General features: G+C 39.0%; 1 protein-coding gene across 2 annotated transcripts in view; it reads right to left on the bottom strand.

Moving 5' to 3' along the window:
* TTC1 (tetratricopeptide repeat domain 1) overlaps window positions 1–23,986 on the bottom strand; it is a 46,753-nt gene extending 22,767 nt beyond the window's left edge. The window contains exons 1-2 of one of the 2 annotated variants that reach the window (XM_042947924.1): window positions 23,896–23,986; window positions 22,137–22,501 (exon numbers count right to left, since the gene is read on the bottom strand). In XM_042947924.1, coding sequence (XP_042803858.1) covers window positions 22,137–22,469 — 333 coding nt within the window. In that variant the 5' untranslated portion in view covers window positions 22,470–22,501; window positions 23,896–23,986. Of the gene's footprint in view, window positions 1–22,136; window positions 22,502–23,869 lie in introns of both variants that reach the window. The other variant, XM_042947915.1, reaches the window with a different exon arrangement.
* Between the last annotated feature and the right edge of the window lie 401 nt (window positions 23,987–24,387).

The raw sequence follows: 24,387 nt of genomic DNA on the forward strand, positions 1-24,387 counted from the left end.
AGCATAGCTCACATGCCTTGGCTGTCAGAGAATAGAATGAGGAACACGGGGTAAGGCCACTGAACAAGACTACAATGCAGAAGAATTCTTCCAGCTAGGAAGGGGAGTTGGATGCTGGAAGCAAAGAAAACTCCGTAACAAATTCGGCTAAAAGTTTTTTCAAGAAGACATACAGATGGCCAACAGACACATAAAAGATGCTCAACATTACTAATCATCAGGGAAATGTAAATCAAAACGAGACATCATCTTACACCTGCTAGAATGGCTAAAACCAAAAAGATAAGAAATAACTTGTGAAGAAAAGGAACCCTTGTACACTGTTGGTGGCAATGTAAATTGGCACAACCAGTGTGGAGGTTTTCAAAAAACAGCCATGATATGGAAGCAACCTAAATGAATAGATGAGGAAGATATGTTATATAGACACAGTGGAATATTATGCAGCCATAAAAAGGATGAAATAGTGCCATTTGAGACAATATGGATGGACCTAGCAGGTATTATGCTAAGTGGTATAAATCAGACAGAGGAAGACAAATACCATATGATTTCAGTCATAAGTGGAACCTAAACAAACAAAAACAAATGAATCAACAAACAAAAAGCAGAATCAGACCTATAAATACAGAGAACTGGCAGCTACCAGTGAGGAGGGGTGTAGGGGGTTGGGCAAAACAGGTCAAGGGCAGAGGGAAATACAGGCTTCCAATTATGGAATGAATAAGTCACAGGATTAAAAGGCACAGCATAAGGAACATAGTCAATGATATTATAATAGCAATATGTGGAGACAGATGGTAGCTACAATTGTGGTGAACATAGATAGCATAATGTATAAACTTGGTGGATCACTATGTTGTACACCTGAAACTAACATAACATAGTGTGTCAACTATACTCAAAAAAAGTTATTTCAACCCTGAAGAGCCAAAGCAACCCTGACAAAGAAGAACAAAGCTGGAGGCATCATGGTCTGATTTCAAGCTATATTACAAAGCTATACTAATTAAAATAGTATGGTATTAGCATAAAAACTGACGCATAGATCAATGGAACACAGAGGCAAGAAATAAATGCATGCATATGCAGTCAATTAATTTATGACAAAAGAGCCAAGAATATACAATGGGGAAAGGACAGTCTCTTCAATAGATGGTGTTGGGAAAACTGGACAGCCACATTGTGAAAGAATGAAACTGGACCACTATCTCACATTCTACACAAAAATTAACTCACAATGGATTAAGACTTTAACACCTGAGGGGCGCCTGGGTGGCGCAGTCGGTTGAGCGTCCGACTTCAGCCAGGTCACAATCTCGCGGTCCGTGAGTTCGAGCCCCGCGTCGGGCTCTGGGCTGATGGCTCGGAGCCTGGAGCCTGTTTCCGATTCTGTGTCTCCCTCTCTCTCTGCCCCTCCCCCGTTCATGCTCTGTCTCTCTCTGTCCCAAAAAATAAATGAAAAACGTTGAAAAAAAAAAATTAAAAAAAAAAAAAAAAAAGACTTTAACACCTGAAACCATAAAAAATTTCTAGAAGAGCATACAGGCAGTAAGTTCCTTGACATAGATCTTGCTGATGATTTTCTGAACCTGACACCAAAAGCGAAGGCAAAAAAAGCAAAAATAAACAAGTGGGGCCATATCAAACTGAAAAATCTTCTGCTCAGCAAAGGAAACCATGAACAAAATGAAAAGGCAACCTACTGAATGGGAGAAAATGTTGGCAAATCATATATCTAATAAAGGGTTAATATCCAAACTATATAAACAACTCATACAACTTAATAGCAAAACCAATCAGATTAAAAAATGGGCAGAAGATGTGAACAGACTTTTTTCCAAAGACATACAGATGGCCAATAAGTACATGAAAAGATGTTCAACATCATTAATCATCAGGGAAATGCAAATAAAAACCACAATGAAATACCACTCACACTTGCTAGAATGGTTATTACTTAAAAAAAAACAAAAACAAAAACAAGAAACAAATGTTGAGGATGTGGAGAAAAGAACCCTTATGCACTGTTGGTGGGAATGTAAACTGGCACAATCACTATGGAAAATTGTATGGAGTTTCCTTAAAAAATTAAAAATGGAATTACCATATGACCCAGCAATTCCACTTCGGGGTATTTAGCCAAAGAAAATGAAAGCACTAACTTGAAGAGATATATGCACCCTTATGCTCACTGCAGCATTATTTACAATAGCCAAGATACGGAAACAACCTAAGTGTCAGTCAACGGATGAAGGGATAAATTGTGGATTGGGCCTCATTCCAGTCTCCTTCTAGCTGCCACCTTGCACCCCCACGTGTGACCACCTTATCTCAGCTGCTCTGCCCAAGACTCCCTGAGCGCTAACCCTAGTCCCCTGCTCGGTTCCATTTCTGCCCCCAAAAGATGAAAGAAACTATCACGAACCAGGGTAAACTTGCCAAACTGCAAGCAGAGTGTGCAGCTCACTGAAAGAAGGGGGACCACGGAATGGCGACAGATGATAAAAAACTTCAGTTCTCCTTAAAGAAGTTGGGGGTAAACAGTATCTCTGGTACTGAAGAAGTGAATACGTTCACAAACCAAGGTATAGTGATCCACTTTGACAACCCTAAAGTCCAGCCATTCTTGGCAGTGAACACTTTTCAACATCACAGGGCATGCTGAGACAAAGGAGCTGACAGAAATGCTCCCCAGGATCTTAAACCAGCGCGGTGCAGATGGTCTGACTAGTTTAAGAAGAGACGGGCTAAAGCTTTGCCCGCACGATCTGCGGATGGCGAAGAACCACTAGCTACCAGAGAGGAGGAGGAGGATGAAGTTCCAGATCCTGTGGAAAGTTTTTGATGAAGCTTCCAAGAATGAAGCAAACTGAACTGAGTCAGCTTCTGGAGAAGATAAAACTTGAAGAAGTTACTGGGAGCTGCTATTTTATGACTGCTTTTTAAAATTCTGTTCATGGATCTCTAATATGTTTAAGCCCAAGCCTCTGGGACAATGCAGCTCTTTTTAGTTTTTGCTCATATGCAATTCATTCTTTGCAGTGAATTAAGCTGAAGAAGCCTGGGGATAAAGTTTGAAACAAGGTTAATAAAGTTCTTTGCCTAGTAAAAACAAAACAAACAAAAAAACAAGAAGAAAAAGAAATTGTGATGTATATATACACACAACTGAATATTATTCAGCCATAAAAAGATGGAATCTTGCCATCTGCAATAACATAAATTGATCTTGAGGGCATTACCCTAAATGAAGGAAAAGATAAATATGATTTTTCTTATATGTGGAACCTAAACAATAAAACACAAAAAAATCCCAAGCTCATAGAAACAGAGAATAGATTGGCAATTGCCAGAGGTGGGGTTAGGGGGTGGGAGACATGAGTGAAGGGGGTATGAAAAAAAGATTAGAAAACAACTTTAATTAAGGTATAATTACAGCCCTATAAATAATAGCAAATTCATGGTCAGTTTTAAATTCATACACACAAAATGCATAATTGGCCAATTAGGTTCTAACGGTGAAAAGTTTGACATTAGAATACATATTAATGTAAGGTAGCATATTAATAAGTTAAAAGAGAAAATTACATAATCGTACGAATATGGTATGGTATACATCATCATAGGTCCTAAAGGTCTTTAATATATTTTAAAAGGCTATTGCAAAAACAAAAATTCTTTAGAGAAGAACAACTCATCAAGTTACTAGAGTTTAATATCCATTCTGAACTTTCAGTCTCCTCTGTTTTAACTCTAATTTCAAGCTACTTTCTAAGCTATAATCTGTTCTCCATTGCAAACTCATCAGGAATGTTTTATGAACACAGATGAATCACTCAGACTGCCAGATCAGACTCGTGTGGGGTGTTGTGTGTGTGCGTGTGTGTGCACTCGCACGCGCACGTATGTTAAGAGTTTAATCACTCTTTGGTAAATTTAGAACACTGACATACCAGTAGGCAAAACTTAGATCCAAGGTATACCAGAAGGAATTAATGATGATGGCAAGCCTGAGCAGGCAGTCTGGGAAAAGCTCACAGTGTCTTTTTTCAAACTATATTTTTTTACTTGAGTGTAGCTAACACACAGTGTTACATTAAGTTTCAGGTGCACAACATAGTGATTCCACAAGTTTAAACATTATGCTATGCTCAGTGTCTCTGTAACCAGGACTAAAGGTTGAACTGGCAGAGGGAAGAGATCCAGATCATATTTCTGAAGCCAATTATTCAAAGGAAGGCATTTTATTTTTTCAGCTGACAAATCACAACTCAGTGACCCATTAAGTAGTAAACACTGGAAAAGAGCTGCTGTTTCCACAGATTGTGTAAATTGAGGATTAATGCAATTATCACTATCATGCTGAATATCTCCTTGGAAACAGCTAAAAATAGTACATTTAGGAGAAAGCTACACTACTCCCAGCTGTGCCAAGGGACTATCTTGATCCCAGTACAAAGACTAGGGTTTATGCTGCTGCCAGAACATTCTCTTTCTCCAAAAGACGGCACGCATACTGTAATATTACTGGAATCCAAGCACAGATTGTATCATGAGTCTTATTTAGCATGCTAAATGCCAAGAACATACACACATAAATGAGCTGGTGGTGTTGACATTCAGCAGCATTATCAGGTTCAAATTATCAGGTTCTGGTATAACGTATAATGTGGTTAGGAGCCCTGTCATATGTGTCTACAATGCACTTTTTTTTTTTTTTTTTTTTTTTGAGAGAGAGAGCGACAGACAGACAGCGAGACAGACAGACAGAATCCAAAGCAGGTTCCCGGCTCCGAACTATCAGTGCAGAGCCCAAAGCGGAGGGGCTCGAACTCACAAAATGTGAGATCACCACCTAACTTGGACGATTAACTAACTGAACCACCCAGGGGTCCCTTAAAGTAAACTTTATATCCAATGTGGGGCTTACATTCACGACCCCAGAGGTCAAGAGTCGCATACTCTACTGATTGAGCCAGCCAGGTAGGTGCCCTTCCACAAGGTCTTTTAACACATTCCAGAGGCTTCACAGAGAAATATCTGCTCTAGAATTTTATTTCCATAACAATGGAAACCAAAGAAATTTTACAGAGCTCTTTACTCAGTACTCCTCCCCATCATGGAAAACTCAGGAAGAAACAGTGACATTATTCTGCATTGTAAATCATCACAGGAGCTGTCAAGGAAAACCCCAAAGAGATAATGCTCGTGATGAATGGAGTTTATTTCAGCAGTTATTACCCCAACTGCAAACTTTTCAGCCTGGTGTTCAAAATTTAATATAACTTGTATCAGGATATAGCACGTTACTTCTTAAAATCTGCAGTCACGTACATTAGCTCATTTGCTTTTTGCAGGGCAATTCTCAAGATGTTAGCATGAAAGTATTAAATGACCCATTTTACAGGTAAGAAAATCAAGATCAGATATCTCTTGGTTTTCTATTTTTTTTAAACTACATCAAACTTGTATTCCAATCTACTCCACCTTACCTCTCATTACCACCCAACACAAGTCCTTCCTTTAGACAGTCTGATCTCTTCACTGTCTCTCAACACCTACCACGCTTATCTTTTATCCTTCATTCCATTCCTTTGTATATGCATCCCCACCTTGGAATGCACTTGTTTCTCTTCTGTATTTTCTTCCCAACTGTTTTCCCAAAAACAAAATTTTCTGGGTTTTCAAAGTCACACAAGCACAGCCACCTTTCGCTTCCTTCCCTGCGTGACCTTTCTGTGAATGCACTGTACCTTGTCACCTCTAATTTGGTATATATTACATAACTATATAATACATATGTGTACAAACACTGCAGAATGTTTGGAATGTTACTTCATGCTTCAATGGGTAATAAAACATTGTGCAGCCTTCAGACCAAGGCAAGAGGGGCCCTGTCCAGGGCCCCTGTCCAGGCCCTTGGCTGATTGCACCTTTCCTCCCAAGGGGCTCCAGGATTTAGACCAGGCTCCTAAATCTCCCAGCTCACTTCCAGGGGTTCCTATGGGTGGACTTTGCTGCCAGTGCATACTGTGTTCCAGATAGGATACTTTGTACAACGCGTGCTCCAGCCTTGGAATCAGCCATTTTTCCAAGGAGTCCTGGATCCTTTTGATGGGGAATGGTATTTAGAAACCAAGATCTGGATGCTAGTACGTTCCCTGTTACTAGCAAGTCATTGTTTTTAGGTCCTCTCAGTAAGAAATCCAGGAGATACAACTTTAAAAAATAAAAAAACAAAAACGCCACAAGTCAAAGAATACATAAACATGAAATCTTGTATGCAGTCAGACAAGTGAACACCACCTGATTCTTCCTCACTTTCTCCCACACTGAAAACTCTGGTTCCCAGTAACAGCAATATATTTACTCATTTGCTCTATCCTAAAATTAACAGAAAAGTTCTGAAGTTACTATATGAATATCAGTACCTATGATGAACCTACTATGTAAAGTTCAAGATTTCATTGTAGTTCTTTAAAACAATTTTTTAAATTAATTTTTTATTTTAGAGAGAGAAAGAAAGAGCATGTGCACAAGCAGGGAAGGGGCACAGAGGGAGAGAGAGAATCCCAAACAGGCTCCGAGCTCAGCGCAGAGCCTGACACAGGGCTCAATCTCACAACCATGAGAGAAATCAAGACTTGCATGCTGAACCTACTGAGCCACCCAGGCACCCCTCATTGCAGTTCTTTGTAACTTTAAAATATATCCTACTAAGGGTGAACAGCCAGAGTACTGTGCTTAACGTTACTGGAATCATCTTTTCTATGTGATCAATTTGATCACATTAATTTCATTCTATTTGTAATCCATTTTAAGGCTTAATTTTTTCCTCATCCTTTCTGGTTTAATTTTAATGTATAAATATTTGAACAGATCAAAACTCAATACTGGATGGGACTTCTGATGTGGCAAACGTAAAAAATAACTATAAACTGGACAAAATGATTAACAGCAGCCGTTTCAGTGTCCTAAAAATCGACTAAAAGCTTACAGCAAAGTGAGTAACACTAGTGAAAAACTACTGAACTTCAGAAAATAGCCGTGAAATCTGTGGCTTCCTTGCAAGGACCTGCTCCCCTTCTTCCTCCCATCATTTGACACCGTAGTTCTAATAGAGCAAGGAAGGCCATGAAGAACCAGCAGTACCACTGCTTGAGGAGGCTGAGCTGATTCAAACTGGAGGTGAAATAATCCATGCCCAGTGGTACTGTCAGAAATAAGCAGCAATCTGAGTGGTAAGCAAACAGGGAAGGTCAGGGGTCCTACTAATTTGTGGTTGCGGCCCTGGCTGGGCAAATAAGGGACCCATGGACCAAGCAGAAATGTAACAGGGAGACAGAAGAGGCAGTCACAGAGGTACCTGATAAGCTCTCCTTGTACCCCTAATGGACTGGAGATGGTGCGCATGCCTGGTAGCAATGAAGAGGACCAAAGCTATTCATGCACGCTTGTCCTATCAGGAACCTGTGCACCTATGCTGAGGAGACACAAGAGGGTCCAGCTGGGCTGACCTGAAAATTCCCTAAAATTGTAATACACTTCTAAATCCACACACAGATCAGTAGGTGGAAGCCTTGTTGGTTTGAGCTGTTTGAACATAATCTCTGACCAGTTATCAACTGACCACTAAGCTGTACAGAAACAAGAGCAACCCCAAGAAAGCCATATTTAAAACTACCAGCAAGAAAAGGACAAAAACAAAACCCAGCTGAGCAGAGCTGTCAGTGGCCACACAGACACCAGGAGAAATTGACTGTACAGCTTGAGACTAGGTAAAAAGCAACAGTTGCAAAAAAGCAACAGGAAAAATAATGCAAGCAGGGAAGGTGGTGGTAGAGGACAGAATCCAGAGCTGTTACATCCCTACTTAAAACGTCCAGTTTTAACAAAAAATTGTAAAGTATACAAAGAGACAGAAAAATTTGACCCACAACCAGGAAAAAAAACCAAAACAAAAAGAGCAGTAAACAGAAATATCTGAATATCACCGATTTTAGATCTAGCAAAGACTTGAAAGCAGCTATAAACATGTTCAAAGAACTAAAGAAAATTGTGTTTAAAGACTTAAATGAAAGCATGACAATGATTAAAAAAAGAGAACCACTGGCACAAAAACAGACACATAGACCAATGGAATAGAATAGAAACCCCAGAACTAGACCCACAAACGTATGGCCAACTAATCTTTGACAAAGCAGGGAAGAACATCCAATGGAAAAAAGACAGTCTCTTTAACAAATGGGAGAACTGGACGGCAACATGCAGAAGATTGAAACTAGACCACTTTCTCACACCATTCACAAAAATAAACTCAAAATGGATAAAGGACCTGAATGTGAGACAGGAAACCATCAAAACCCTAGAGGAGAAAGCAGGAAAAGACCTCTCTGACCTCAGCCGTAGCAATTTCTTACTTGACACATCCCCAAAGGCAAGAGAATTAAAAGCAAAAATGAACTACTGGGACCTTATGAAGATAAAAAGCTTCTGCACAGCAAAGGAAACAACCAACAAAACCAAAAGGCAACCAACGGAATGGGAAAAGATATTTGCAAATGACATATAGGACAAAGGGCTAGTATCCAAAATCTATAAAGAGCTCACCAAACTCCACACCCGAAAAACAAATAACCCAGTGAAGAAATGGGCAGAAAACATGAATAGACACTTCTCTAAGAAGACATCCGGATGGCCAACAGGCACATGAAAAGATGCTCAACGTCGCTCCTCATCAGGGAAATACAAATCAAAACCACACTCAGACATCACCTCACGCCAGTGAGAGTGGCCAAAATGAACAAATCAGGAGACTATAGATGCTGGCAAGGATGTGGAGAAACGGGAACCCTCTTGCACTGTTGGTGGGAATGCAAATTGGTGCAGCCGCTCTGGAAAACAGTGTGGAGGTTCCTCAAAAAATTAAAAATAGATCTACCCTATGACCCAGAAATAGCACTGCTAGGAATTTACCCAAGGGATACAGGAGTACTGATGCATAGGGGCACTTGTACCCCAATGTTTATAGCAGCACTCTCAACAATAGCCAAACTATGGAAAGAGCCTAAATGTCCATCAACTGATGAATGGATAAAGAAATTGTGGTTTATATACACAATGGAGTACTACGTGGCAATGAGAAAGAATGAAGTATGGCCCTTTATAGCAACGTGGATGGAACTGGACAGTGTTATGCTAAGTGAAATAAGCCATACAGAGAAAGACAGATACCATATGTTTTCACTCTTAGGTGGATCCTGAGAAACTTAACAGAAACCCATGGGGGAGGGGAAGGAAAAAAAAAAAAAAGAGGTTAGAGTGGGAGAGAGCCAAAGCATAAGAGACTCTTAAAAACTGAGAACAAACTGAGGGTTGATGGGGGGTGGGTGGGAGGGAGGGGAGGGTGGGGGATGGGTATTGAGGAGGGCACCTTTTGGGATGAGCACTGGGTGTTGTATGGAAACCAATTTGACAATAAATTTCATATACTGAAAATAAAATAAAATAATAAAATAAAATAAAATATAAAAAAAATAAAAAAAGAGAACCATGACAAAAGGACAAAAATTATTTAAAAGGAAAAAGTTGAAAAGTCCAATAACTGAAATGAAAAATTCATAGAAAGGAGATTTGAACTGGCATGAAAATTAAATAAAATTCAAGGTAGAGCAATAGACACCCAATCTGAAGAACTGAGAGCAGAAAAAAGATGGTGAAAAATGAAGAGCCCTCACAATACATGTGTTGAGAGTCCCAGAAAGGGGACAGAAGAAATAGTTGAAGAAATAATGGCTGAAGTCTTCAAAATGTTGATGAAAAATGTTAATCTAAAGATCCAAGCAGCTCAATGAACCCCAAGTACATAGATCCATATCTAGAACCACCAGAGTCAAAATGTTGAAAGACAAAGAGAAAATCTGAACGAACAGAAGGAAAACAACTTATCAGGTTCAGAACAACAACACTATTATTATTATCTGATTTCTCGCCAAAGAAATCAGTGTGATGACATACTCAAAATGTTGAAAGAAAAAAACTGTCAACCAAGAATTAGATATGCAGCAAGACCGTACCTCAAAATGAAGGCAAAATAAAAACATTCACAGATAAAGACAGAAATAGTGCTACCAAACCTCCCTTACAAGACATACTAAAGGAAATCCTTTGGACTGGAAGGAAATGATACCAGACGGTAACTCAAATCGACATGGAGAAATGAAAAGCTTTAGAAATGGTTCTATAGGGAGACCTGGGTGGTTGGCTCAGTCAGTTAAGCTTCCAACTTTGGCTCAGGTCATGATCTCACAGTCTGTGAGTTTGAGCCCCACATTGGGCTCTGTGCTGACAGTTCACAGCCTGGAGCCTGCTTCGGATTCTGTTCTGTGTCTCCCTCTCTCTCTGACCCTCCCCTGCTCGTGCTCTCTCTCAAAAATAAACAAACGTTAAAAAAATTTAGAAATGGTTCTAGAAATACATTATTTTCTCAATTTCTTTAAAAGACAAAAAAGACTAATTACAATACTTTGTGGATGAGTTTACAGCATATAATTGATATAATGTATATGACAATGGTGGCACCAAGGAAGAAGAAACAGTTATCCTGAAGCAAAATTTCTATATTTTACTGGAATTACAAAGTATTAAACTAAACTAGACTCTAATAAGATGCATAATATAAATCTATACAGCAACCACTAAATAAATTTAGCTAAGAAACAGTTTAAATATTAGAAATATTACAATGGTACACTAAAAAATTATCTAACATAAAAGGCACTAATTTTAATTTTTAAAAATTAAATTTAAATTTTAAAATATTTTTAATCCCCTTGCTATCAAGAATTAAGACACTTGTAAAGAGGATGACAGTGCTTTAGAACATGTCATCCAGTCCCAGAGAACTCACTTCGAGTTGTTTTGAGAACTATGTTAAAAATAAACCTTTACTGGGCACCTAGGTGGCTGTTGGTTGAGCATCTGACTCTTGATTCTGGATCAGGCCACGATGTCATGGTTCATGAGTCTGGGCCCAATGACAGGTTCTACACTGACAGCAGAAGTCAGCTTGGGAGTTCTCTCTCTCCTCTCTCTGCCCCTCCCCCTGCTCATAGGCATGTGCTCTCTTTCAAAATAAACAAACATTAAAAATAAATAAATAAATAAATAAATAAACAAACAAACAATAAACCTCTACCTCACTGAATCAGGGATTCGCACCACAGATCTTCAGTTGTTTTTCTATAGGTAACCCAAGGCCATTTTCCACTGAATTAGCAAAATGAGTTCTTTGCTAACAGACCAATTCAGTTTGCAAATGTTTAACATCTATTCTTTGCCTTCACAAACATAGGTATGCTAGGATCTTATTTTATTCTATTTTCCAGGGAACAATGTTCTTGGATTATAGGGTAAAAGAATTTCACAGAATAGAGAGAACTATATTTTCTTAAAGACAAAACAACTTTGAAGTATTATATTGCAAAACACGATCCCAACAAACATTTCTATACTTTTAAACTAATCAATTATCTAGTTATTTCTTATTTTTTGAGGTAGGGAGGAGCAGAGGGAAAAGGAGAGAGAGAATCTTAAGCAGGCTCCACGCCCATCACGGAGCCCGACACAGGGCTCAATCTCATGATCGTGAGATCATGACCTGAGCCAAAAATCAAGTCAGACAGTTCACAGACTGAGCCACCCAGGTACTGCTCTCCAGTTATTTTTAAATTTCATCACCACTGAGGGGCGCCTGGGTGGCTCAGTCCATGAAGCATCTGACTTCAGCTCAGGTCATGATCTCATGGTTCGTGGGTTCGAGCCCCGTGTCGGGCTCTGTGCTGACAGCTAAGAGCCTGGAGCCTGCTTTGGATTCTGTGTCTCCCTCTCTCTCTACCACTCCCCTGCTCTCTCTCTCTCAAAAATAAATAAACATTAAAAAAATTAAAAAAAAGAATTTCATTGCTACTGAGATCTTTCAACGGTGATCTAACCCATGTCTAAATGTGGTTACTTTGATTAATGATACCACTATAAACTAAGTTAGGTTTTAACTGATAATTTAACAGGTGGAAGGTGAGCATTTGGAAAAAAAAAATACAAACTCAGTCTGAGTTGATATTAAAATTTAATCAAATCACTGAAGCAAGAGTAGACTTTTAAAAATGGTGCTGGGACAACTTGGTAGTCATTTGGAAAAAGATAAAACTAGAATATATGTTGCATCTTACACAAGAGCAAACTCCAAGTAGACTTGGAGATCTAAATATAAAAAGTGAAACCATATAAGTATTGGAAGAAGATATAGGTGAATTCCTCTTTAATCTCAGTGTGAGGAATAGCTTTCCAACTGTACCTCAAATCCTAGAGAATTGAAGTTGATACAACTTTAATTTTGGTGTAAACTGGCAAATGTCAGAAGGTGCTCCTTAATTCCCTTATTAATCATGAAACAACCACCTTTTCAGTGCTAGCTAGGAATATTCCCTATTCTTAAGATCAGTGAATAAAAAGAAACAATTTGGAGCTTATAAATGTATACTCCTTCTATCATTAAATGATAAAAAACTTGCATTAAATACATTTAAAAAAATCATTTAACAATCCTGCAATGATCATAGATTTAATACATAAAAAGGAGAAAATCAAGAGATTCACACCAGCAGGTTAATTTCCATATTGTAAATCTATCAGCAGGTCTCTGCTTCCCCCTGCAGTTTTGTAAAGTAATTGCTATAAAATAAACTTTTAAGTCAAGCACTGTGTTCAACGATCACTTAATGGTCAAAGAGAAGGTTAAAAAAGCCACACACTTACTAAAGGGTTGGAAAATGGAGGCACAAGTACCATTGCTGCTTCAGTCTTATCTAGGTGGGGTGGAACAACTACACACTGAAAGGACTGAAGACACCCATCCTACAAATGATCCTGAAGGGAATTCCTTTATCATTAAAAAGACAAGCTTCAGTTTTGTTTTCTTTGAAATCAGACATCATTTGCTTTACACATACAGACATACTTGTTTTTTCCACAAGTTACTTTTAGAAGTCTTCTAGGGAGTCTGGAGGGAGGTTCTCTGGATTTGAGCTGTAGTGAGAATCTGACCTCTCACTAAGTCTTATCTTTCTCAGGATAGATGACTGACCTATAAGGAACTAATCTTGGAAATATTTCCTTGTTTCTCAGTTCAGAAAGTTCTATTTCCCAAAATTCAATTTAATAGAAATAAATTTCCTTATTTTAGTACTGTTTAAATTCAGCCCAACAAACCTTTTATAGAACCTGAGCAAAGAGGAAGATAAAAGAAAAACATCCCATGAGTCAACTCTTCTGATGTGAGATGCAGTCAGTATACTGGTTATACTTGCGTTTTGGAAGCTTGGTCATATTTGTCAATCTGGCTTTCTGTCTCCCAAAGAGTGACCACAGTTCTACCTATAACAAAATGACCTGGAGATGTTTGTTAAAGCAGATTCCTGGCTGCTACCTCACAAGTCTGTGCTATCAGACACTTCTCAGGGCTTTGCATGATTAATAAATTTCCTGTGACTCTTAGGCACTATACAGTTTGAGAACCATTGATCTACATAAAGTGATCTTCCTTAATAAACACAAGGAACACTGAATGCCACTTTAACTGTTTCATCAGCAAAGAATCTAAAATTATCCCACTAACTTCCAAATGTTTTGGGAGTAAAAATTTTGGAAAAGTTATTTCCCCTGACTTAAACTCAGGATCAGAAATCTAAGGTCTTTCCAATTCTTAAATTCTAGGATTTTATTTAATCATTTGTTAACAGTGTTCGTTAAATCCAATACTAGTAAACTTTAAGAAATTAATAAATATGGCAACCTTAATTCAAAAGGATGCCCATTAAAAAGGAAAAAACAAATCAGAAAGAGTTTTGTCATAAGGTTAACAGAATATACAGGGCACTATAGAAAAGTTACTGAAAACTTTCTGGAAGCAACCAGAAGAATGTTCCCTGCAAACAGGCCCACTGCTACAGCAGCATTGATAACAATTATGAAAATAACACAATGAGAAGGCAGAAACATGGAAATCAAAAGGATTAAGTACTGTGAGATTAAGGAAAAATGAGAGGGAAATAACTGATGAAGAACTTCTGTTCCAAACAATACTTCAATAATGGTCCCTGGCTAGAGATAAAGTCTTGAAGGAAAGAATAATCCTTTATGTCTTCAGAGCCTAAGGAAAATGTTTTAAAATCCCAGAAATCTTGGGGTGCCTGGGTGGCTCAGTCGGTTAAGCACCCGACTCTTGGTTTCAGCTCAGGTCATGATCTCATGGTTCGTGAGTTCAAGCCCCATGTCAGGCAGCATGGAGCCTGCTTCGTATTCTCTCTCTGCCCCACCCCCATCCCCCAAGAGCTCTCTCGCTCACTCTCTTTCTCTTCCTCTCAAAATACACCTTAAAATCCCAGAAATCTTGTGCTCTGAGTCCACATTTACCAAACACAGACTTCTGTACTTAAATGGATCTATGGGTGTACCTATTTACAAATGAATACCATGGGCAAACAACTGGTAGGAGGGAGCCAACCCATTAAAGTAACTACATCTGCACTTTGGCTTACAAATAAACTTTTCATTTATAGCAAGAATTATATCACTAGAGCCCTGATGAACTCTAAGTCCCTCCATCTTCTCCATATTTGTAAATGGAATCACCATCCACCCAGTAGCTGAAGCTAAGAAATCATGCTGTATACTACTTTGCCCCATTGCATGGAACATTTCCCTCTCTGATTGTCACACATTTGACTTTCCCTCCAAGTCTTTGCTGATCTACAACCTCTCCAGAGAAGGCTTTTCCTGACCAGCCAATCTAAAGTAGTCCTCCCCATCCTTCCAACCCCACCCCTACATCACTTCATCTTAAAAATTTTTTATACTTCCCAACTAGCATATAGCAGCTAGGAGAGAAGAGAAACCCTCTCATCCTGTTTACCACTGTATCCTTAAGGGCTTCAAACAATTCGTGGTATGTGGAAGAAATCCAAGTATTTCTGGAATAAATAAATGAATGAGATAAACTCTCTGTAACTCGTAAGATCAATTACTGACCTTCACAGGAGAGATAATCATAGTATTTATTCAACAGCTATTGAGTGAAGGAAGATGATGTGCAAGGCCTTAAGACAGTGGTCTTCAAACTTCAGTGAGCGCATAAGAATTATCTAGGGAATTTACATACGACTAAACTCCACTGTGACAAGTACCCCAGAAAAGGTGATTTTCTCACAGGATCAGCCCTATGCAGTATGTTCTATAGGTTCTGATACTATAAAGCATCTTTGTATCATAATTTCATAACAACAATTCTCATCTGCTACCAGATTTGTCCTTTACATCAGCCACACCTTTGAGAAGCACTTATTTGCTTCACAGTTCCAGTACATCTCAAATGTTTGCTAAAATCCCATTCCTCTGGATAGACATGTCAACATTTAGGTTTTCACAAATACTTAAGATATACTGCTGAAACACACACACACACACACACACACACACACACACACACACACACAGTGCTTTCCTTAAAAGATTTTGCCTGTTTTTAAAAATCTTAGCTGCCTTCTTCCTCCATTACTCTTGTTTTTGCCTCCTCTCCCTCCCCTTCTCCATTACTGATTTAGGAGTTCTGCTGAGAACTGGAACTCCAATTGAGCCTGGATTATCTGCTCAGCCACAGGGCAAGTCAAGTCTGCTTGAATAACAGGCTTTAGCTATTGATACTTGATTCTACCTGAAGAGAAACATACACAGATCCTATAATAGCATTTCTTTCCAAATCCTCAAAGGTCAGCTTTCTGTGCTCTGGTAAAAAATCCATGCTGGTGGTAAAGAATCAATTTTTATTTATATTCTCAAAATGGAATTACTCGTGTTGTTGATTATAAATGTGATGTGCACTTACTGTATATAAAAAAAGTAGAGAATAAAACAGGTGAAGGCGATTAAGAGGTTCAAACTTCCAGTTATAAAATATGTCACAGGGATGAAAAGCACAGCATAGGGAATACAGTCAATAATACCGTAATAACTTTGTATGCTGACAGACTTACTGGTAAGCACTACCATGGCAAGAACTGAGTAATGTATGGAACTGTTAAATCACTATGCTGTCCACCTAAACCTAATAGAACTCTGTATGTCAACTATACTTCAAAAAAGTATATTAAACATAAATAAAAATTTCCCAATAATCACACCCCGTATCTTTCCAAACTTTCATGTCTGAACACATTTTTACACAGGTTTTTAACTCAAAAGGAATCATCATGGACTATTCTATAACCTGCTGTAAAGGGAACACACCTCTTGCGTGTCTCCTCTCCTACCAACACACTGAACACTTCTGTGACCAGACGTGTGGGAGTTTCCCCTGCACCAACAACTCCAACTCTACAGCAGACACCAGATGCTGCCCTGCGTTTTCACTCACTTTGGACACACTCCACCTGGAGATGCATCAGATCCTACAAATTAAGGACTTGCTCCCAACCCCACCCCTACTTCAGATGCCAACTGCCAGTCAAGGTTGTCACCTCTGCTTTTGACCCTTGGGCTATAAACTGGAAGTTCCCATGACTTCCTCCTCAGTTGCAATTAATTTGCTAAAGAGACTCCCAGAACTCAAGAAACCAGTTCACTTACTAGATTACTGTTTTATTCTAAAGACTGTAACTCTGGGGCCCCTGGGTGGCTCAGTCAGTTAAGCGTCCGACTTCGGCTCAGGTCATGATCTCACGGCTCATGAGTTCAAGCCCCGAGTCAGTCTCTGTGCTGACAGCTCACAGCCTGGAGCCTGCTTTGAATTCTGTGTCTCCCTCTTTCTCTGCCCCTCCCCTGCTCATGCTCTCTCCCCTTCAAAAATAAATAAACATTAAAACAAATTAAAAAAAAAAAAAAGACTGTAACTCTGGGCACAGGCAGACAGAAGAGACGGTATGCAGGAAGGGGCACTGAGCTTCCATGCTGAGTATGTCACCCTCCTTGCACCTCTACATGTTCACCCAATTCAGAAGCTCTCTGAACCCTTTTGTTTAAATTTTTTTTTTCATTGAGTACTTTTGTTTTATTCAAATGCCAAAACATAAGTTTCAAGTACAAATCGTAGTTATACTCAGTTTGTTTATTTATTTTTTAATGTTTATTTATTTTTGACAGAGTGAGAAACAGAGCATGAGCGGGGGAGGGGTGGAGAGAGAGGGAGACAGAATCTGAAGCAGGCTCCAAGCTCTGAGCTGTCAGCACAGACCCCGACGTGGGGCTCAAACTCACAGACCGCGAGATCATGACCTGAGCCGAAGTTGGATGCTCAACCGACTGAGCCATCCAGGCACCCCATCAGTTTGTTTGATTTAAAAACATCGATTATGCTATGTTAGCAACTTCCAAAACCAAATGGAAGTTGTTGTGACTATAACATCTTCTAGTGCATTTCTGGAGGATTACCCTTAATACATTTAGTAGCTAATCCAATTTTCACTCCACAAAAAGGAAAATTATGATGCTATAAGGAAAAGATAGTGAACAGTTATAATATGAAAGACTTCCTGAGAAAAACTTTAACCAGTGCTAGACAGACTAAGAAGGATACCTGTTTCTGTTCCATATTATAGCAAACAGGTTTAAACATTCTGCAAAAGTGCATTTCTGGTCCTACCCAGCCATAAACAGATATCTCATATCTCTTACTACATCATAGAAAGCCCAACTTTTCATCAACAGGATTTAGAATTTGCTAATTGCTTGAGGTTCTTTTCCTAAGAAAAAGGGGGTAAGAGGAAAACTCAAGTGTCTATGAACCAAATAATGAAAATAAATATTTAAATGTACTCTGATTTAAATACTTTCAAATGAGGTTGAACTGAGTGAACAGCATAGAAATTTGTATCATCAAGCTTAAAAGATACCCAAATATTTTAATATTTATAAAATCAAATGAAGTAACTTCCATTGTTAAGTCCCTCCAAATTTCCCCCACTGTTTAGTGTTGTTATATAATGAAGGTTAGTAACTTATATTTTAGTGTGAACACATTCATTTCTGCTGACAGCAAAACATAGATTTTCTTTAATGTTCTATGAAGACAAGAATTAGATACCTAGGATCAAAGAACAAAACAAAACAGGAGCTCTTGGGTGGCTCAGTCAGTTAGGCGTCTGACTTCAGCTCAGGTCATGATCTTATGGTTTGGGGATTTGAGCCCTGTGCCAGGCTCTGTGCTGACAGCTCTGAGCCTGGAGTCTGCTTCGGATTCCGTGTGTCCCTCCCTCTCTGCCCTCCCCTGCTTGTGCTCTGTCTTTCTCAAAAGTATAAACATTAAAAAAAAAAAAAAAAGAAGAAGAACAAAACTAGCTGAGTACTTTGGTAAGTGCACAATATTAGGGTATTTTATTTAGTTTAGCACATGGCTGTTACTATGACTGATAATGCATGCTACTTTTAGAATTAGACGGTCTTTTCCTGAAGATTTAAGGCAGACTTCAATTCTATCTGCACACTCATAGTACTAAAATGGATTTTTTAATTTTTAAAAAATATTTCTTTTTGAGAGACAGACAGAGAGGATGACAGAGGGCAGAGAGAGAGGGAGACACAGAACTCGAAGTGGGCTCCAGGCTTCGCAACAGAGCCCAACGCAGGGCTCGAACTCACAACCTGTGAGATCATGACCTGAGCGCTTAACTGACTGAGCCACCCAGGCGCCCCTGGGGTTTTAATGTAGGTTTCAGTACATAAGCACCACTGGTCAAATCATTGGTCACTAGTGATTAACTCAACCTCCAGCCTCTGTCCCCTCCCCAGAGGTGGGGCTGAAAGCTCCAAACTCTGACAACCAGACCTCATTCTTGAGGTGATTTTTGGAAAGCTCCTATGTGTGTGGTTGAAAGGGGCTGGTTATAAATAACAAAACACACCCTTATTTCTTATTAGGAAATTCCAAGGGTTTAGGAACTCTGCTAGGAACTGGGACAAACCCAAGTACATAATTGTTATTATAAGCCATATTTCACACCTGCTTAATTCAATTAACAGGTATTTTTTCCACATCAATATTAAGATTTATCTTTCTTTTTAATGACTGCATTACATGCTACTGCATAAAAATGGCAAAACTGTTTAAAGTAATATACCCTCTGTTGAACATCATTTCTAATGTTCAAAATTATGAATGATGTTGTGACACATCTTTATGTAGACATCTGTACACATCTCTAATAACTTCCTTAAAATAAATGACTAAAAATTGTAAAATTCAGTTTCTCATCTCTACTAGCCACATTTCAAATGCTCCACAGCTGATGACTATTAACATGTGGTTGATCATGGCCAGTAGCTACCATACTAAACAGAGTATACATAGAACATTCCCATCACTGCAAAAGGTTCTATTGATAGCCTTGGTCTAAAGAAATATTCATATTAAAAATGTGATACCTATATCCCACAGAAATGACATAGCACTTTAAACTCCCAAAATTAGCACAAGCACTCTTTGTGTCCTCTCATTGCGGACATCAGATAAATCGAGACGTAATGTTTTAATCTGCACTTAAACACTATTAGTGAGGCTAAAAATCTGTTCACATTTTTTGGCAATTTGTGTTTATTTTGTTGTTGTTGAATTATCTCAACTCTATTTTAAAAGAATCAAGTTTAAAGGTATCCTGTTCCTAGTGACCTATAAAAGCAAACCATGTGTGCAGTGAAGAGAGATTTCTTCATCTGTTTTGCTGGTTTCCTAATAATTTCATAAAGATATTTATCAAAACACCAGAAAAATACCCAAGAGAGTAGTACCACAATTAGGTAAAGGTAGTCTGCACTCTTGGAGGTTGTTTCCTTAGTGGAATTAATGGTTTACATTTCTATAAAATAACAATGGCTATCACCACAGCATGTTGTTTCTAAGAGATATTGTTACAAATTTTCAAATTAAGCTACAAAAACATACAAGTTGATACACAAATATAAAATACAAAATGTTTATATCTGAAAAGTGATTATATTTACACAAAAGTCTAGAATAGGAAAAAACCAACCTATGGAATAGGAATCAGAGCAGTGGGTCCCTGGGTTGGTGGGGGTGCAGGGACAAAATGAGTGGTGATGCACACAATGGGAGTTTCTGGAACGATGGTTATGTTCTGGATCCTAATAAGGGTGTGAGTTACACAGGTGCATACAGTTGTCAAGACTCACTGAACTGTACACAGAATGTAAACAGTTTCACTATATGTAAGTTATATCTTAACTTTTAAAAGGAAGAAAAAAGTTTAAAAGTCATTGTGCCATTTAGAATATTCAACTTAGAGGCAATAAAAGTAATTGTTTTAAATATTTATAGAACTTAAAATGTGATTCCTGGCCAGGAGACACAAAGTTTTACTAAATTGGGAATGGGAGGCAGAGTATGTAACATCTCGAGTCAAATCACACAACTGTCAAACCAATGGCACAGTAGAAAATTCACCATCAGGGTAAAACACATTAAGGTATCAGAAAGGCATTGCTAACGTTTTAACACAGACATTTAATCAATGCTTCTAAAAAGCCTGCACCTGTGATATGAATCAAACACTTTCTGGAAAATCATTTCCCTAATTATTGAACAGTATGTGATTTAATTTTCTGAGCCATTTCTGCTGAGGTAGTTTATGAAATTGGTTCATTTTGCCCTTTGTCCTTCTCTTCTAAGCCATTGTTATTTTATCGTATCACACTAGCACAAAAGCTAACACATGCACGCTAAAACTAATAGACTTGGGGTGTGTGGGTGGCTCAGGCGGTTAAGCGTCCGACTCTTGATTTTGGCTCAGGTCACAATCTCACGGTTGTGGGATGGAACCCCATATCAGGCTCTGACAGCATGGAGACTGCTTAAGATTCTCTCTGCCCTGTTCCCCACTTGCATGGGTGTGCATGTGCTCTCTCTCAAAAAAATAAAAAATAAAATAAAACCGATAGGCTTAATAATGAAAAATGCCCAAGGAGAGACAAGATGCTCCACGTCACATTACTTCCCAGTTCCCACCGTTACAGTGCACATTCAGAATCCCTGCCCATTACCAACGTATCATAACCTGTTCAGTGAGTGAGCTGTTCAGAAGCCTAAGATACAAATCGCATTCAAGTTCCTTGCAGACAAGGAACTCAGATATTATGGTAACTATTCAGATGACCTCGATTAGGAGATGAGAAGGAAGGATATGTGGACGATACCAAGACTTCTGTCTCCAAAAGTGAAGGCTTGCCCAGTTAAGGATGTGGCCCAGGGGCAAAGAAGCAGGAAAATGTACATTGTTTTAGTGTATTTGCTTTGTAGAAAGACAGCTGTTTTTGTTATTAAATGCTACATTATACTTTGGAATCAGACCTGGGTTTGAGAATCAGTTCTGCCATTTATTACACGTGTGATCTTGGGCAAGTTACTAAGTTCTGTTCTCTCATGGGAAATGCTAACAGTTTATGTTTCATAGATGTGTTGTAAAGATCACATGAAAACACAACTTTCTAAGTTTAGTGGATGGCAAATTATAGGTGCTTAACAAATGATAACTACTATCATATACAAGTCTATTTCTCAAGAATGTTATGTAAACAATACAGGGCCCAGTCACTGCCCTCTGCAACCAAACCACCACCAGAATATTCAGGCAGTCATATTTTTTTTTTTTTTTTTTTTTTTTGCTATCAAGGGATTAATACAAATAAGCAGCATACCATAATTCTAAAGTCTAACCAAAAAACGTTCCTTACAGGAATTTCAGCAGCCAACCACCAATAAGGCCATTTTTAAAAAAAAAAAAAAAGCTAAAAGGTATATACAGATGTTATAAAATTATATGAGGCAAACAGAAGAACTCAAAGTTGACCAAAAAAAAAAAAAAAAAAAAGGAAAAAAAAAAAGGAAATCTGTTAAGCAGACACACTCCGTGCTACTGATTTATCTCAGCTCTGTCACTACTAAAGCAATAAGGACACAGATGGGCAAGTAACTCTTTCAGCACAGATGACCCAATCTGTGATACAGTATCAAACACATTTATTCATTTTAAAAAGCAGTTTATCGTGGCAGATAGTGCACAATAAATATTTACCTGTTTCTCTTCATCTGGCATGTTTTTTTCCAGTTCTATTAGGTATTCTTCATCTAGTTCAGAGGAATTCACATTATCATCAGGTTTGTTCTCAACCCTGTCCACTCCTGGCTCCTCCTCTTCAAATGAGGTGCTAGGGTCATGAAAACACTCCTCTTCTCCCTGGTCCTCCTGGGGATGGGCTTCAACATCCTTGAGCAACTTGCTCTGGAAATGGTGATCTTTGGTATTAGAAACTGGAGGGCTAGCACACTCTGCTTCCTGGGGATCTGTAACTTTCAAACCATTGAAAAGATCCTCTGGAACCCTACAGTTTTCTGACTTCTCCCCCATGCTGGATCAGTGAGGAAGGTGAAGCTGAAGTTCTGGGAAAAGAGAAAATATGTTAGGTAATGGTGCTTATACAGGTATCCACCACTTTCCAAAAGTCTGCCTTATGCCACTTCGCTTTTAACATTAGCATGGTACATTAGCATGGCAATAGCTCTTTTCGTAAAAGTGAAAATCCCCTTCAGATTTCTTTTAGTGAAAACATGTAAATATTAATGCAGGTCTTTGTAAAAGCAAACTGGTATAACTCGACCTTTTGGAAAGCAGGGGGTGGTGGGTGTGTGGATAATCTTTATTTTATGCCATTTTGGCTCAGGAAAGGTTTGATAAACGCTCAACTTTTGAGACAGCAGTGGAAACCTGTATTAAAAAAAGATCCTACCTATTACACCTAAACAAATTTGTACCTCAAAACCCCAAAACACACCTTAACTTCCTTTCATTGAAATTATTATAAAGAAAAATTTGGTTATAAGCCCATAAATAATGCCAAACATCATTTTAACTGACACCCCTTTCAGAACTTCATATAAGCAACAAAAGAGAACGATTTTAATGTGACTCTTCCTTTTTCCACTGCTCAAATTTTGTCAGGGTTGTAAAAAATAGGCATAAGCTAAAACAAAAGTAAGAAAAATGAAACGCCCCTAACCTTTATTCAGAACGAATAGCCAGGTCGTAAAAAAAAAAAAAAAATAAATAAATAAAAATATAAAAATAAAAATACAGGCCTTTCCAGCACCATGATACGAAGCTCAAGAATAAGTATCTGACGGTGCTTAAAATGCAGTCAGTGCCAAAACATCGATTGTCAAATTCACCCAAGTGCGCGCTGTAGAGCCCACGCAGGTTATACTGTAAAAGAAATCGTGGCGCAGCTGGTCCTCATCAGGACTCAGGCACGAAAAGAGTGGCTCTCAACCTTGGCTAAACACAATAATACTTGGGACGCTTTAGCAAGTACTGCTACCCAGATCTTATCCTCCACAGATTCTGATTTTGGCGTCTGGCGTAGGCCCAGGACACTCGTATTTTTAAAAAAAGGCATTCCAGGTGATTCTAATGTACAGCCAATTGAGAACCACTGCTGTAGAAGCTGAGTCAGACCGTCAGCAGCTCCACCCCTCACCCCTCTGGTCACAGCAAAATCACGCCAAAGCCCCTTGTGTCGCGACAAGAGCCCGAATTCGTCCCAGCTCGTCCCAAGAAAACTTCAAAAAAACAAGACCTTAATACTAAGACTTAGCCTCCACAGAATGTTTTGTTTCCCCTGCTTCCAGGTCTAGTGGAAGAATGCAGGAGTTTGAGTCCCCGGGGTTAAGAAGAGGCCACCCTACGCTTCCCAACAGTTTGTTCTCTGAGTCCCCCAACGCCTTAAGCGGACAGCCCCAGGTGGCACTCACAGCTCCCCAGCTCCTCTCGTCCTCACCTTCCCAGCCTCTAAAATCTTCTATTTCCGTTCACCCAAGTGCACTTCCGTCGGAGCCAACCAATGGCATCACTGTTGGCAAAGCATCCTGGGAAATGTAGTGGCACCCTCCGGGAGAAAGCACGTCGCTATCGCGGTGTGTGACGCCATTGTACGCACTGAAATGCAGGCGGAAGTTACCATCTTGGGTTACGACGAGAGTCCGCATTACTCAGCACCTGCGGCAAAAAGGTTGTCTCCAAGCTGTTCCATTTACTCCGTCACTCTGACCTCTTATGCTAACAATGTATAAAGGAATCCTGAAGCATAAACCCTGTCCAAAATAAAATTTTCTCTCCAATGATTCTCAAACTGTGCCTTTCAAGGGGTCCATTGCTAGATCAAAACGGTTTTCATAATAACACTAAATTTGCCTTTCCCACACTTCTTTCATGAATATACAGTGTTTTCCAGAGGCTGTGTCATGTGATCGCTCAACGGCTTGAATGCAGA

This window comes from Panthera leo, chromosome A1 (genome assembly GCF_018350215.1).
Source record: "Panthera leo isolate Ple1 chromosome A1, P.leo_Ple1_pat1.1, whole genome shotgun sequence".
NCBI classification, from domain to species: Eukaryota; Metazoa; Chordata; class Mammalia; order Carnivora; family Felidae; genus Panthera; species Panthera leo.